Below are 16,153 nucleotides of genomic sequence, written 5' to 3'. Positions count from 1 at the left end.
TTACATAATATTTTTTTTGTATAGGTAGTACAATCTTAGATTTACAAATATCTAATGCTTTACAGAGCAGTTATGTACAGGATGTTAATATTTCATTTTTGGTACCTTAAAAGGTGTTTACATACTCCTAATGCTGGTCATGTTTCATTCAATATCTTTCTTAGAGGAAAAACAAATGGTCTCTACAATAGTAAGTAACTCAGTAATGTGTAATTACAAATTAATTTGGTAATATCAGGGAAATTATTGGGTGTTAAACCCCTATTTTATCTTCTATTGGAACATAGCTATGAAGCAAAATAGTTATTCACTATTTGCTTGTGTGATTTGTATTTCAATGTACAAATTAGTTGTTTAATATTTCATTTAAACAGAATCCATCAGGTTTAGTGCTGTGTACAACACCAGTGTCTATACCAAGGTTCTCCTTTGGTATTAGGCACTGTTTGGGCTTGGTTTCAAGTTGTCTCACTGTTGCCTTTTCACAGAAGACTCGTTGGTTGCGGTGTCTATAACTGGAGTTCTTAAAGTATGGGAGCTATCTTCATCCCTGACCAACATACAGGTCAGTTTGTATGAGCTGTGAAATGATAATTGGAACAATAACAAACATGGTAATATCCTCAAGTGAAGGATGTACTGAAACAGTACAAATAAGTGAGAATCTTCTGGATGTGCATTAAACCATATTGATTAGTATTGTCTGTGTCCTTGATGAAGATGTTAGTCCTCACTTAAGTTTCCAAAAAATTCTGAGGAGGAAAAAAAAAAACAACCCTATTGCAATTTAAAATTATTTGAGCCATTGGACAGCTCTTAACTTGACTCTGCAGTCTTCTACCAAGGCTTCATATCTTTCCATATTCTGTGGTGCTGAAGCTGTAATGCTTTTCTACTGTCTCAATAATGTCACTCAGTTCTTGGAACCCTTTCATTTCTTTAAACTCAAAGCTCTTTAAAATTTACTCTTTGTACTTCCTCTTCATTCTTGTTGCTTTTTCTCAAAATGGTCCTCTAGACTTTCCTCTATTTTTTTATAGTACTGTCTTTACTTGGAAAACTGTTACTGTGTCATGACCTATTTGTCCATCTTCAAACTCACTTATTCTCTTCAATTTTATGTTAATATCAACAGCTGTCACTTGACATGCACAGGTACTAGAATAGGAATACAGTGGTTTGGTTTGGATGACTGGGAATGCAGAATATTCTTTAGCTGTTTTGAATCTGATAATGTCACTCTATGGGTGGTTGTAGCTATTTTTTTGACTGAAGAATACTTAGTGTATATTCATGGCAGCAGATTCAATCCATAATCTGCCTCTAGCTCTTTTGCATGCTCATTATCACTTCAAGTGAGATCAAGATCTGAGTCATGCAGAATGTATTCTGGTTACATAGTACTTGTGAACCCTACTGCACACTACTCATGAACGCTGTTCTCCTATCACAATTTTAATCAATAATATGTTGTTTTACACTTTGAAAATACATGTCAAAACATTTTTTCAATATTTATTTCTATTCTAAAAGTTAAGCTATCTGGAATAATTCGCATGGCTTTTTTTCCCTTTGTACTGTGAAGGAGAGGCAAGGTGTGTGTGAAAAGGAATCAAAATCTCTGGACTGTTTAAACTGTCAAGCAATACGGTTTTGCACTTACACAGAAAGGCTCCTTCTAGTTGTGTCCTCCATATGCTGGCAGGTATGTTATTGAGTGTTATTCTTATTTAATTTTGTTAATATCTTTGAAAAGCTGATTAATTCTCCCATGAAAATACTACTTTCTCTTCAGTTAAAATGCTTGCTAATGGTCAGATACGTGCTGTCCTCCCTCCTGTTATTTTAACTCCGACTGAGATGAAGTGTTTATTTTTAATTAATGTATTTCTGCTTTAAAAGCTTGTCATTAAATTAATAGGATAGTAAGTATATTTCAAGTATTACTCACACTTAAAGAACGGGGTATATTATAGCCTTCTCAGCAGTGCATCTCAAAAGGAGACAAACACATACCAGAAGGACATGGAAGTATTAGAATGAGTCCAGAGGAGGGCCACAAAGATGATTAAGGTGCTGGAGCACCTCTCCTACAAAGACAGGCTGAGAGAGTTGGGGTTGTTCAGCCTGGAGAAAAGAAGGCTGTTGGGGGAACCTGCCAATACCTAAAGGGGAGCCTACAGGAAAGCAGGAGAGAGACTTGGACTCGTTATCAGGGAGTGTAGCAATAGGGCAAAGAGTAATGGTTTTAAACTAAAAGAATAGATTTAGATTAGATATTAAAGAATTTCTTCCTTATGAGGGTGGTGAGGCACTGGAACAGGTTGAGAGAATCTGTGGCTGTCCCATTCCTGGAAGTGTTTAAGGCCAGTTTGGATGGGGCTTTGAGCAACCTGGTCTAGTAAAAGGTGTCCCTATGACAGGGGTATTGGAATTAGATGATCTTTAATGTCCCTTCCAATTCAAGTGACTCTATGGTTCTATGCACAAAAAATGTTTAAGTATGTCAGAGGTAATCACAGTCAGCAAGTCCTCAGTAACTAGAAGCCTTTGTTTCATCGGGGCCAATAGCATCAGTACCATTAACAGTAGCCAGCAAAAACAAACAGCCCGGACTATCACTTTCTGTTTTATCTGTAAGAAAGCAGATGATTGTGTAGTTACTGAAAGAGTAATTTGGTGTTTTTTAAAGTTGATCTGAACCATGGTGTGGAAACTCAGTATTTTTCACCTTGGTTGTGACATTCCTCTGGTGCTAATAGCTCAAAATTATTTTAATATAAGGACCTGATCCAAACAGTACTGTCTGGTGGGTGGCGTGTGGAATTCACATAGACTTGAGTCAGCTTTAACTAATATACTTGTAGGATATTCTTTAGACTTCTCTTGTGCTATTTAAAGTCTGTACAAAAGCACTGATAAGTTTTCTATATAGAATAGATAGGTTTTATGTGCAATGACAGTAACATTCGTTGTTTTCTATAAATTTGTACAACGTTTTTCGCAAGAGACGCGTGTTTCTTGTAACATTTCCATTATGCATTTGAGTATTTTACTGATCGAAGCAGTGGCATAGATGTGTAAGTTATTTTAAACTTTTGTGTGTTAATGAATATATAGTTTTAAAGAAAAAGATGATATTACTCCTTAATTAGAAAGGTACGTGGTATGTGTCGTAGAGATTCATGTGTGCTTAGTGACTCAATTTATAGTAATGAAAATATAGAGGAAATTAGCTAGAAAGTCCTATGTTCCATATGAGCAATTTGTAGAAAGTTTTTGGAATGAGAATTTCTTCAAACTGTTGGAATAAGTTATTGAATGTGGCTAAGAGAACTCTGCATGAGGCTATGAGGAACGTGCACAAACAAACTATCGTAGGTTGCCTTGCTCATATCCTGTTCTGGTTTAAAATGGCAAGGTCAGAGGAAACAAGCTATTTTTTTAGTCTTCATAAGTGGAAAAGCTACGAGAATTATCCCAAGCAAATAGGTTTATATGTATGTTTTATGTATTCTCTACTTTCAATTTGTGAAAAATAAAAATCTGTTTCCCAAACACAGAAGAAAATCTGTTCTGTTAAAATGTGCTTTGATTACACCAGTAGATTCTTTTACAGAATTCTTAAAGAATACCAACAGAGGTATTAAGTGTCTATCAGACTTCAATGTCATATTTGTTACATACTAAATTCATTATTTCTAATATTTACTGGTCTGTTACGTTATATAATAAAAATGCAAAGCAAAACCTAAACCCTATCTAAAATCTACTAATATAGTAGAAGCCTTTAATTTTATTTTGTCAGTTTATCTTTGAGATATGTTTTGATTCTGATATTATGGTATTTTGATGGTATAAAAACTGCTTTGGCTTTATAAGAGGTAGTTTCACTACAAAGTCAAGCTAATGTTTTACTTACTGATCCTTTGCACAAAACTAGTTGAATTAAAATGAATCAGTACTGTTTGTTTATATTACTGTTTTTTTCTCTCTGATCTTAGGTTTATGATTATTGTGATTTCTCCTTGTTGTGTACTGAGTTCAGTAAAAGTGGTCAGTGCTTTGCTGGTGGAGAAGTACTAGCAGCTTACAGACTTATCATCTGGACAGAAGATGGTTACAGTTACATTTACCAGCTGCTAAACAGGTGGGCTCAGATGGGAAATTCACACAAAGTTTAGGTACGAGATGAACTTTGGGAGGTTTATTATGGAAAAACTCTGCATGTTGCCAATGATCAAAAACCTGAACAAAACCACTCTGGCACTCAAAGATTTACCTTGAATTTGACAGCCCTTAGCCTTTGTTTGACACAGCAGGGGACACAGGAATAAGATTAGCCATGTAGAACTTGGGCAGCTGGTGCTGTGATTTCACAAAGTCGCTTGTAATTGCTTGGTAACTTTTAATTTAATGTGTGGATCTTGGACATTACCGTTCTGCTTTCTAAAAATGACTTTTTAAATCTCTTATTTTTAAATTATGCAGTGGGCTTTCTAAAAGCGTATATCCTGCAGATGGGAAGGTGCTGAAAGAAACTGTTTATCCTCATTTACTCTGCTTTACTGGTCTGAAGGAAAATAAGGTAAATTCATAAAGGCTTACAGTCAGCTTCAAAATCTACTGTATGTTTTTAGTAAATTACCAGAATGATCCCTAAAAATTGTTTAAATAGTCATGAATTTGAACGTTGTATAAAACAAGTAAGGCATTCCTTCATTTGAACACTTATTTGTAAATTTGGAGATGTTCATAAAGTATTGTCTTAATTTCTGGCAATTTTTCACAAAAATCCTGTCTTCAGCTACAGACTTTTTTCTGATTTTGTAATAGAGGGAAAGCTTTTCTTTAGGTGGTCTAAAATAGCTTTAGAACCTTTTACTTGCACATCTGTAAACAAAAGTGAGCAAAATGTAAGCAAGTTGTTTCATTCTTCTATTAAGAAATGCATGCATGCTTCAGTGAAATTGTGTAAATAGGTTGTTCCCGTGTATACCTATCTTAAGCTGAAGGGGTTTGAATCTGTGACACTTTATTTAGAATACTGTTATCTTGAGCCTTCAGAGGCATAATCACATGCCTAACTTACATTGTGAGCAGACTGACAGTAGTCAGTGCATAAAATAGACACACGACTCTTCAGAACTATGGCCTCTGCCTTGAAGCTTCTTTGGTAAGAGAAGAGGTAGAATTAAAGTAGGTGATCTTCACTTCTGTTTAAGAATTTATGATTGGCAGGGTATATCATATCAATTTCAAATTTCAAAGTTACTGCTTGGATGAGTTCACTTAAGCTATTTTGTTTAAAATCTGCATCTTGGTTCACTGTCTTGCCTTGTGTGACCAGAGTGAAATAGATAAGGAAAAACAGCTGACAGAAAAACTGAAGAATGGATAGAAGTTAGGAAGTAGAAAATCTGTGCGGGGGTTTCTTACTTTCGCGAAAATAGAACAAAAATAAATCTAACCCTTCAGCATAGCAACAAAACCAGAATCAAAGCCATTCTGTTACAAAACTTGTTTGAAATTGGTTTTGGAAGATGTGAGGTTAATTCCTGTAAGCATTGCATTTTTGTATTTGCATAAGAACTCAAGAAGTCTTTAAACAGTTTCTGAAGGCATGCAAGGGGGACTTTTTTTTTAACTACTGACTAGAAACACTGTCAAATGTGTGTTTTTTCTAATGTTTTTTTTTTTTTGTTGACAATTAAGCTCTTAGAAAGCATTTGTATTGCATACTTTTCTGAAGCCTGACAGATATCTATTTCAGCTGAAGGAAAATAGAACAATTGAGTCATGTCACCCTCAACAATCCTTCTGATCTAAAAACAGTTGTTCTAACTGCAGAAAGATGCCAAAAGGTCATCTATCATGGGGGAAAATAAATAACCAGAATGCATGCAAATACAAGGGTTACAGTGATGGAAGGAAGATATGTTGACCCCCTCCAAATGTATGCATTTTTAATAATGTCCAATACTATTTTCTTATATTTACGCTCAAGTATTTACCCTCCTGCCTGAATAATTTTTATAGCCAATTTGTATGACACAACAAAACTGCCTAAACCGGTCTAAACTAAAATGTATTACAGTAAACATACCTGGAGATTCCTTATTTTGTTAACTTCCAGTCGAGGAGGATACTCTAGTTTTGAGCCTTTAGAAGTTTCCCCTTAGACACTTCACTTGTGGTATTTAATAGTTTCATATTTGGGAATGAAGGTTATTTAACCACGAAATCTTGACAAGTCACCAGTAGATTGTCACATAGTCTAGGTGCAACTGACAGGATATAAACTTTGTTATTCTATGGACAAGGAAAGTGTACAGATTTCTAGTACTCATGGAATATTAAAAACGTTATTTTTCTGAGATAAATATACTCCAACTTTTAAAATTGCAGGACAGCTCATCCTGTCCTCACATTATTTTAAAATTGCAATATATAAACATACCGTCATATTCTGTACACTGCTGATAATATGGGGTCTTCACTTAGAGGCAGTGAACCTAGGGATCTCTCCAAGTAGGTTTTTCCATTTGAGATGTAGGTTCAGCCAAAGGTACTGGCAGAGCAGAGATCTTTGAGGGGCTTGTACCAGGCAGAGTAGGCCTGGTCTGAGCAGAGCTTAGTGACAGCTGAGTGTTCAACCTTTATTTGTTTTAGATGTGTATGGCTTTTGATGTCAGAAACTTTGAATTTGCAATTAATTATTGCATTATTTGATCAGTTCTTACACAACAGAAGACTGATTTACTGTTGTTTTGTTTTGTTTTCTTTGGTAGAGTTTTCCTTTTGTTATGGGCTTTCTGAATGAAAGGAAGGAGCCTTTCTATAAGATTCTTTTTTCTGGTGAAGCTTCAGGAAGAATCACTTTGTGGCATGTTCCTGATGTCCCTGCATCAATGTTTGATGGTTCACCAAAAGGTCTGGAAAATCTATACTCTCAATACAGTCTCTTTAGTTATGTCTTTAAGTCAATTTTCATGAACACTTATTCTTATGGAAAAAAAATTTAACACTAACAAATTACTGCTCATCTATATATTGTGTGATGATTGCCTCTAATTAGGAGCAACACCAACTAAGAGTGTCCAGGAATGGACACAATTTCTTTGTGTAACTGAACAAATCTATGTATATCCACCTGTCCATAAACACATCTTTACTAAACATCATCAAAATTTGCTTAGCTGATCCTACTTGTGGATTTTCATGGACAGGTAATGAAAAAAAAAAAAATAGTGAGAAGATACGATCCAATGTTGGAATGGCAACTCACTTTCCAACTTCAGGATGCAGAAGGGATAAGTTAGGGAAATGATGGAGAAACTAAAATGCATGTTTGGTTTTGAGTTAAAACAAGTGTTCCTGCCTCTCTCCACCCCCTTACCCTCACCCCCCTCTCCAGAGATCCCAATTGCAGCAATATGGAGTCTTCAGGATAACTTTGATAAAAACCTTTCCATGTCAGAGGGCATTATTGATCATCTTTGTGCATCTAAATATGGAATAGAAAATGCAGTTGTGACTTCCTCTGTGTACATACCCAGCCTTGATAAACTTGTCTGTGGCTGTGAAAACGGGGAAATTTTCATAACACTAGGCTTAAAAACCGCAGGAGCAAGACTTCTAGAAAACGTGTCTTTGAAAGGTAAGTTTTAACAATTTTACCTATTATCTCAGCCAAGCACAGAAAACTTCATACTTCCAATATCCCCTTCAATGAGCCCTGTAAATATTCACTGAAAGTGAAGGTGATGGTCAGGCTCTGAATGAGAAAAGGAAGATTATGATGGACTTTACCCTCCTTCTGTAGATGACTTATTAAGATACAGTTTAGTACTACCAAGGTGCTTTGTGCTGTTAGGAATCTGGGAATGGCTGCAGGTATGAAATCACCTGGAACCTGAGTTGCAGGATGTCATGACAGGGGCAGTAGTCGTCTTTATTCTCCCTCAAAAAGATCATTCTACTGAAGGAATGAAAAGGATACATCTTAGTAGTTGAATCTTAGAATGTAGGTCTTTGTCCTCCCTTTTGGGAACATGTCTAAAATTGTTTGATCCTATGGATGTCTTGCCTAAAACTCATTGGAAGACAATTCTTAGTTGTATTTGTTTTCTGAATCAACGTATTAGCAAATGTGTTTTTGTTTTAATTTAATACTAAACCTTTATGTTTAAAGAACAAAAATATTTTTGTTTCAGGTAATCTATCTCATAAAGTTTTGAATGGTCATAGTAGCAGAGTCACATGTTTACTTTATCCACATGATAAATCAGTCAAGTTTGATCCAAGCTGGCTGCTATCAGGGGGACAGGATTCTGTTGTGATCTGCTGGAGTATATTTACTGGAGAAATCTTGCACCAATTTATTCTGCAAGCTGGTCCAGTGACAGAGCTATTGCGATCTCCAGAAAACTTCAAAGTAAGTAAAAAAACAATAAAAGGTATTAAATATAGATACAAATATATATATAAACTTATGCGTGTGTTAAATATACTTGTATATATGAGAAGGAAACACTATCTGGTGGTACTTCTGTGATACTTTGTCTGTCTTTGATTTACATTCACTAATCAATTGTCTTGTTTGGAAGTTACTTTTAACTTTAAGGGGGTGACTTTGTTAATTTGTGATTTCAGAGGTTCAGAAAAGTGCTAAAAATGATGTAGTAAATTGAAGTTCTTAATATCTACTCATAATTTTTTAATATCATGATTATCAAGCTATTTTAATCTGTTTATCTATTTCTGAAGCTGAAAAGTGCGATCAGTAAGGTTAGGGATTTGAATGCAGTAAGACAAGAATTAGACCAATAGTATTTCAACCTAAATAGTATTTCAATCTATATGGTTGTATTTGGTTCCTGACAGATCTGTGGTCCTTTGTGTGTACACACTTGTGTTTTATAAGCTTTAGAAAAACTTGAATTGTTTTAATTTAATTTTCAAGTAAGAATTCAGGAGAAAAAAATTACTGAAACCTTTATGAAAAATCACTGAAAAAATTCTGTCCCCATTGCATTCCATGGGGTTGGGATTTCATTTTTCTTAGCCTATGAAGACATTTGATACTTATCTTATTTACTTATTTGATACTTATACTTGGCTGAGAGTTTACTTAATGATAACATTAAGATTAAGTAGTCTACAAGACCTTTAGCAGTGATGTGATTGAATACCTTCTAGAGGCCTGTCAAAAGTTCTTAATGTTTGTAAGGTTCCTTAGCACTTTTTCTGGAATCTAGGTAGGATTTAATACCTGCTTGGATGATGACCCAGTTCTCTTTAAAGGGCAGAAATTTTTCATAGTGTGAATTCCTTTATGTCACCAAAAATTATTAGCGGAAAGAGGATGCTTTGCAGAATCAGTTCCATACAAATTAAAATTTCCATTTTAAAAAAGTTCCATTTAAATTAAACAGCAACATACCTGTTTTTCATTAGAAATATGTTGCCCTTGGCTTTTGTGCCTTAAGACTTGATGTAATTTTATATCCCATGATTAACAGTTTGGCTTAAGTTAATGTCTTTACTACTTTCTCTTCAAGGATAACTGCAAATAATTATATATTTGGTTATATAATCACTGTTTTGTCAGGTTAAGTATTGTGGATTAATGGTATTTAAATTTCTCATATTTGAAAAATCAGTGGGTTGTGTATCTTCCTATTTGTGTATTAGTTGTACAGCTAGCCTGCTAAAAACGCATTGGAGAAATAGGCTGAAAAGAAATATTTTCCCAAACTACTATGTTTCAGGAAATAAATCACTAGGCAACTTGCTCCAGTCTTGTAACAGTGGTGTGGTCATAGCTGTTGTTGCAGTACTGATAATGAAGTTCTTAATCTGTTCTACAGTTTAAAGATCACAGCATAGTGTGCTGTGTGTGCAATGATCACTCAGTAGCAATTCTACACCTTCAGAAGAGAGAGTGTCTCCTACATGCCAGAAAGCATCTGTTTCCTGTGAAGAAGATCAAATTTGACCCTGTTGAAAATCTGCTAATTGTTGGATGTGAAGATGATTCAGTATATGTTTGGGAAATTGAAACAGGTAATAAGTTATACGTTCACTTTAAGTTTTGCCTGTCTGTCATGTTAGGCTATACAAACCCAATTTACAGATGACCGAAGCAGAAGTACTAACATGTAGAACATTTTAATTAGGAAGCTTAAATTCTATATAACAAGCAAGATATAAAACTTCCATATGATTCAGGATATGTCACTAATGACATAAATAGCTTATGTCAGATCCTGACAATTGGATCATTAGCTGATGTTGTAGTGAACTGAATATTTCTGGAAGCTATGAATAAAAACAATGTGCGCTCTTGAATTAACAAAAGAAATTTGCTGTTTTAACAATACCAAATTATAGCATAAAGTTCTGTTTTCTTCAGCAAAATTAATTTGAAAAACGTTAGATATAATTGTGAAGCTCACAACTGTGTAGTTTGGAAAACTAAAACTGAGTATTCCAAGTTAAATTGTAGATTTCCTCCAAATTAAGACTGATTCACAAGTGTAATAAATGCAGTTATTTGAACTTTGACACAGAACATTGGAGAATGTAGTGGCACTGGATGTTGCAATATAGTGTTTCTGTGCTGCTCAGAGTAACATGCCTTGTGTGGTGGAAAGAATACATAATGAGTCTAGAACCACTGAAATGCAGAGCATATTAATACTGTATGAAAACAGTTTTACATGTGTCCTGTGTAACACTGAAACCACAGCTTACTACACAAATCATTTCAGTGCAGTCAGTGTCTAGGCTGTGTTTACTTCAAAGTCCACAGTTATAAGATAGAAAAGAAGTGTTTAATGAATTATAGAATCATATAAGGGCTCAGGTAGGAAGGGACCTTAAATGTGTATTGTTAGAGAAGGCCATGTCAGCGCAGAAAAAAAAAAAAGCATTTTGCAAAATTAAGTGATGTTTATAAGCAGTGTAGGGCTTTGAATTTACTCCTGACAGTAGGGATACTTTCACTACACTGCGGGGATAAGAGGTTCTTCCTTTTTTAAAAAAACAAAAACAAAAAAAACCTCATGGGCAGTACTTATTGTGGAGTGAATTCAGTGCTTCTGTGTGTGCTTAGCAACGTGGAAAATTATTTTGACTCTAAAAATCTGTAGAAAAGTAAAGCTAAAATGCAAATTTTTGCAGTCAACTATAAAAGACTAATCCTTTCTGTCACAATGCAATGAGCAAAGCAGACCAAGAAGTTAAGGGACTGAAAGGGAGACAAATACACCTCAGTTGCAACTGTATTCTAGTGCAACTAGATAAAGTCATGTGAAAATATAGTGAATTCTTTTTTGAATCATTGAGATTTAATAGCGTAAGATTTTAATGATACCAGGGAGACAAATCAGAGTATATTTCTGTCTCCTTTAGCTATGAAAATAATGCCTGTTTCAAAGGAAGTAAAATGGATGCCACTGCTCATGTATATTATATAACCAAGAAGGGTGAAGATAGTTAAAAGTACCTTTATTTGATGTTTTTGTATCTCTTGCTACTAGCATCAGGCCAGAAGGAGAACTACAATCACCACAATTAAGGAATATCTGGTACATAAGGGATACAGTTATTCGCTACGTTAGCGACTAGCTTCTGTATTCCTCTTCTGTATTGGTGAAAAAATGATATCTAGAGAGAATACCCAGGAAAGCCTACTAGGATATGCTGTAGTTGGTTTAACGTAAATTATACATTTATTGCAGGAGAACATGAGGTCATAGCATTGATCCTTGAAATTGGCCTGACCTAGATCAGGAGCTATGTAGATACTTCAGTATCACTCAGGCAGACAGAGCATTATTCAGATGTATGGGGAAAGACACATACAGCATCACAGACAAAACTCAGCAGGAACAAAGCAGACTTTCATTACAGTTTCATCTGTTGGTTAATGGATAGACATGCAAAGTACTACTTGCTGATGCAGTTACCTGTGAGCATGTCCCCTGATATTTAAAGAGGATAGAGTCTAAGTGACAGCCTTGTGTTTGGATTCCATTATGGATATGAATATAAGATTAAAATGTTAGTCATTGCTATAGTCAAGAAGTATTTCTCTTCTGGCTATACTGTTAGTGTCCTGACTGAAGCTTTGCCTCCTTAAGTGAAAGTCAACAGAGGACCTGATTTTGTGTCAGGCTCATATATCACTGTTTGAAGTTTTTTTAAATTAAAAAAAAAAGTTATTGTGCATATTGTGCATCCAGAGTTAATGGATAACTGGGAAAACAGCCAGTCTGTTTATAATTTTGGGATGTGAATTAAGGAATTTCTATGAATATTTCAATATTTACACTGCTGTAGAGTCAGCAGTAATTCTGCTGAATTTGACAAATGACTTCACAAAAGTTTAGGGGCGTCTAGTACCTATCACTGTCTTTCAGTGATACCAGTTTAGCTTCAAAACTGTCCTACCAGGTAATTAAGAGGATGAACCCTTAAGCAAATGACTTTATTATACATTACAGTTCATCTTCCAAGTTCCTATGAGTGAGGCCAACACTTCTCAAAAAGCATTTAGAAGCTAAAAATGTCTTTCAGCAGGCTTTTATTTTCTTGTTTTATGGGATGGGAACATTGTCACAGATTAAATCTAAAGCAGTATTTCTTCATGTGCAACCTGTAGAATTTTCATAAGATCGCTGAAAATACCTTATTTTACTTTGTAAATGGGAAATTGCCAATGGGGATGATGGGCTGCCTATATTTAAAAAAAAAAAAAGCATTTAATGATACTTTATACTGAAATGCATTAACTGACAAGAGTTGACTAAGTGGAATTTACAATTTACCTTAAATAACTTGGCATTTATTTACACTTAGATATCTACCTATAAACTAGTAGTTTAAGCTCTGTCTTTAATGAATAGGAGGAAGTAGGAATAAGCACGAGTGCTTATCTTTTCTCCTCCAATGACTACAAGAAGACTCGGGGGGGGGCATGTCTAAGTGAATTGTTTACTGCTGTTACAAGTCCAGAATAAGATGAATTGAATTGAATCCTTAGTACTTTGATTTATAGAACTAAGTAAAATTATTCTATGAGAAATTTAAATGTTGCTGCTGAGCACACATGTAAGTAGTAATATAGATGTTATGAACTAATATTTATGTAGTTTAACATATTTTGCCTACATTTTAATATATGGAAGCAGAGACTTTCCATTAAGGTGGAATATCTTTCCATGGCAATAAATATTGATGTAATAAAACATGGAATATTAACATAGCATGTATACAAGATACATTCCAAACTGGTGTACTAGAAGACACATATGACAACCAGTAACAAATTTTATTTAAATTAGAGTGCAGAATGTTTTTTTCAATAGCCACCACTTGAAATCCACTTCAATAAGGAAATTAGCTCTTATCTATTGCTCTTACTATCTGCTCAGGAAAATGCATCTTTGAGGTTTTTTTAAAAAGGTAAATATTAGTATAAGATGCAGCAATAATAGGATCAGTTTTCTTTCTGATTTACACACCATACCTATGGAGCCACACTTCTATCTAATATATATGGAGACTGAGGAAAGAATGGACAGACTTTAAAGAGCACCCTTCATTTGTTGGAGGTAGATTTAGTTTTGAGTTAGTACTAGTTTAATATGAATTTATTCATCATGCTTGCAGAATCATCTAGTAACTTACTATATTTTTTTCCCTGCGAGTCTCATTCTGTTTTATTATTTAACAACGTGCTTATTGTGAGTTAAAAATAGAATAATGTAGCTTAACATTTTTGTTCCACTGTCACAATAGTAATATACAGATATGATCCGTTTCGACTAATGGTAATGGTGATTTTACTATAGCTACTTTAAATGGGCACTGTTGGGAAATATGAATCATGAGGCATTGACTTTTTTGTTCATCTATTTTGATGACTCTTCTTCTGAACTGTTTATGGATCCTTACCTCTTACCTTTTACATGTTAATATTCTGTACCATTTATTACATGCAGGATAATTAAATTTGTTATAACAAAGGAAATAATTATAGCATTCTGAAAACTAAATTGCTAAAGAAAAACAGGTTATTAAAGTAGCTATGTAACTATGCTTGAGATATGTTTGAAGGAAGTAAAACGTGTAAAATTAAGCTTTGAAAAACTTGAAGATGCTAAAGGTAAGATCACCTGTATAAATCTAACTGCACAAATTCCTTCAGTGTTTAGTTTTCTCATGCACCTCTGAACGCTGGAGGACATTTACTAATGTGTAGAATTGCATAGTATTTTGTTTCTATCTACATAATGTGCTGCACTCCTAGTTTCTGTTACGGTACTTCAAGCCTTCTATGAATATATTTTCATGTATTTTGCCATGATGTTTATCACAGTATGAGGGCTTAATAAGAAAACTTTTGGCATCTTCCAGTCAGGTGCAGACTCACTGCTTCTAGCTTCTTCACTTAACACCTAGAATATTCCAACGGCATATATAATTTTAAAATGTTATAATGTGCTGAATACATCATACTTGCATAAACATGCAAGCTACCTCAACTGATATTCTTTGCTATCCCTTCCTGTCTCTGCAACTTTATGTTGATATTTACACAACTTTGTGTGTGTATAGCTTTTCATAGAAGAAAATGAATTGCTATGACTTCTGTTCACTGAAGTCTATATATGCTGTCATAATGGGATGGAGTCTGTATAAAACTCTCCAGTTTGAGCAAACAGAAATGGTAATGGTGCTACATAATCCCCTTCAATAAAAGTTGCCGCTATGGTGGGAGCAAGACATCAACACTGATGACATATTTAACAGAAGTGTTCTATTCAGTTTTGAATCCATGCTCTAAGGCATGAAGATTTTATGCAACACCATGTGTTTCATGACTAATATGATAACAACAATAAATGATCTCAAACGCTTCTGCTGAGGGGGGGAAAAAAAACCTACAAACCCAAGCACCTTAAGGTAGCTGTCAGGCATAGAATACTTTAGCTCAAGCATTTAAACTGCAAAGGTATTAGAAAATTAAAAAAAAAAAAGTTAAAAAAGCACTTTAGTGAGATTGGCAGCCGTAAAATATGCAGTGTCAACCTACTAGTCAAATCCATCTGCATGATCATTTTTATCACAAGAAAAATCTTAATGAAAAAATAGAGAAGTTAGTTCAGAAATATCTCAGAAAAATACTTCCTGCAATGTTATACCACATTAACTATATAATGTTACATGAACTCTTCTATTTCAGAAGCATCATTGCTGTGGAGAAAATGAAATTATTTTCATATATGTGGTTGCGTTATAGATCAAACTTTAGTCATATTGAAAGTCTGACAGTCATATATGCCAGAACACTTTAAAACGCCATTTAGAGTTCACTTTTAGATATCTACACTTCAATTTTTTTTACAACTGGTGCCAACAAAAATGCCTAAGTCTCTGATAAACTCTATGCTACTGTTATATGAGCTGCAGGTTACGTGGAGTTTCCTTTCTTTGTTTTAAAGGAGACCATCTTTTTAGTACATCTGACAGCTTTACTCACCTCAAAACAAATTAATCAGTTAAGAAAATTGAGCTTTAAGTTTCATTTAGTGACTATAAGGAAATAATCCAGACAGTTTTAATGAAACTCTTAAAACTATAACAAAATAAACTTCGTTACTGTACCTTTATGCTTAGATAATTGTAGAAATAACCATAATTACTCCTCTCACCCCTTTGCCTTTGCAAAACTTAGTGTTTTACAGTCTCTTTTGATATCTTTCATTTTCCTTTTTTTCTGTCTCTCTCTTTATTTCATGTCATCAGTCAGACTAGATTTGAATGGAGAGTATGGCCTAGCTGGTAAATCCTGTGTTTGCTTTTCATATGCTGCAGGCTGTGGTGTAGCTAAGGTCAAGGTCATAGCTGTCACTGATTTTTTTTTTCTCCTCAAGTGCCCTCTGCATAGCCTAAAGACATGGGCTGATTTAAAAAAAAAAAAAAAAAAGACTTCTAGATTCCTTGGTAACTACGTCTGGTAACGCTTTTGTGAAACACTACAGTGTACAGGAAGAATTTTTCATATGGTGCCCCATTATGTTCTTGGGAGCAAAAAAGGCCTATTAATAACTTTCTGTGCAGCCTGTTTATTTATTCATAT

The 16,153-nt window shown here is 34.5% G+C and overlaps 1 protein-coding gene across 6 annotated transcripts in view; it reads left to right on the top strand.

Annotated features, from left to right (window-relative positions):
• Window positions 1–16,153, top strand: part of WDR72 (WD repeat domain 72) — a 121,128-nt gene that overhangs the window by 16,766 nt on the left and 88,209 nt on the right. For all 6 annotated transcript variants that reach the window (XM_040570310.1, XM_040570312.1, XM_040570309.1 and 3 more), the window contains 8 exons: window positions 489–565; window positions 1,586–1,705; window positions 4,005–4,150; window positions 4,492–4,588; window positions 6,792–6,933; window positions 7,418–7,660; window positions 8,217–8,437; window positions 9,873–10,068. In XM_040570310.1, coding sequence (XP_040426244.1) covers window positions 489–565; window positions 1,586–1,705; window positions 4,005–4,150; window positions 4,492–4,588; window positions 6,792–6,933; window positions 7,418–7,660; window positions 8,217–8,437; window positions 9,873–10,068 — 1,242 coding nt within the window. The remainder of the gene's footprint in view (window positions 1–488; window positions 566–1,585; window positions 1,706–4,004; window positions 4,151–4,491; window positions 4,589–6,791; window positions 6,934–7,417; window positions 7,661–8,216; window positions 8,438–9,872; window positions 10,069–16,153) is intronic.

The sequence above is a fragment of the Cygnus olor genome, chromosome 11 (genome assembly GCF_009769625.2).
Source record: "Cygnus olor isolate bCygOlo1 chromosome 11, bCygOlo1.pri.v2, whole genome shotgun sequence".
Lineage (NCBI taxonomy): Eukaryota > Metazoa > Chordata > Aves > Anseriformes > Anatidae > Cygnus > Cygnus olor.
Note: the sequence above shows the minus strand (reverse complement) of the source record. Positions and strands in the feature narration are given on the sequence as shown.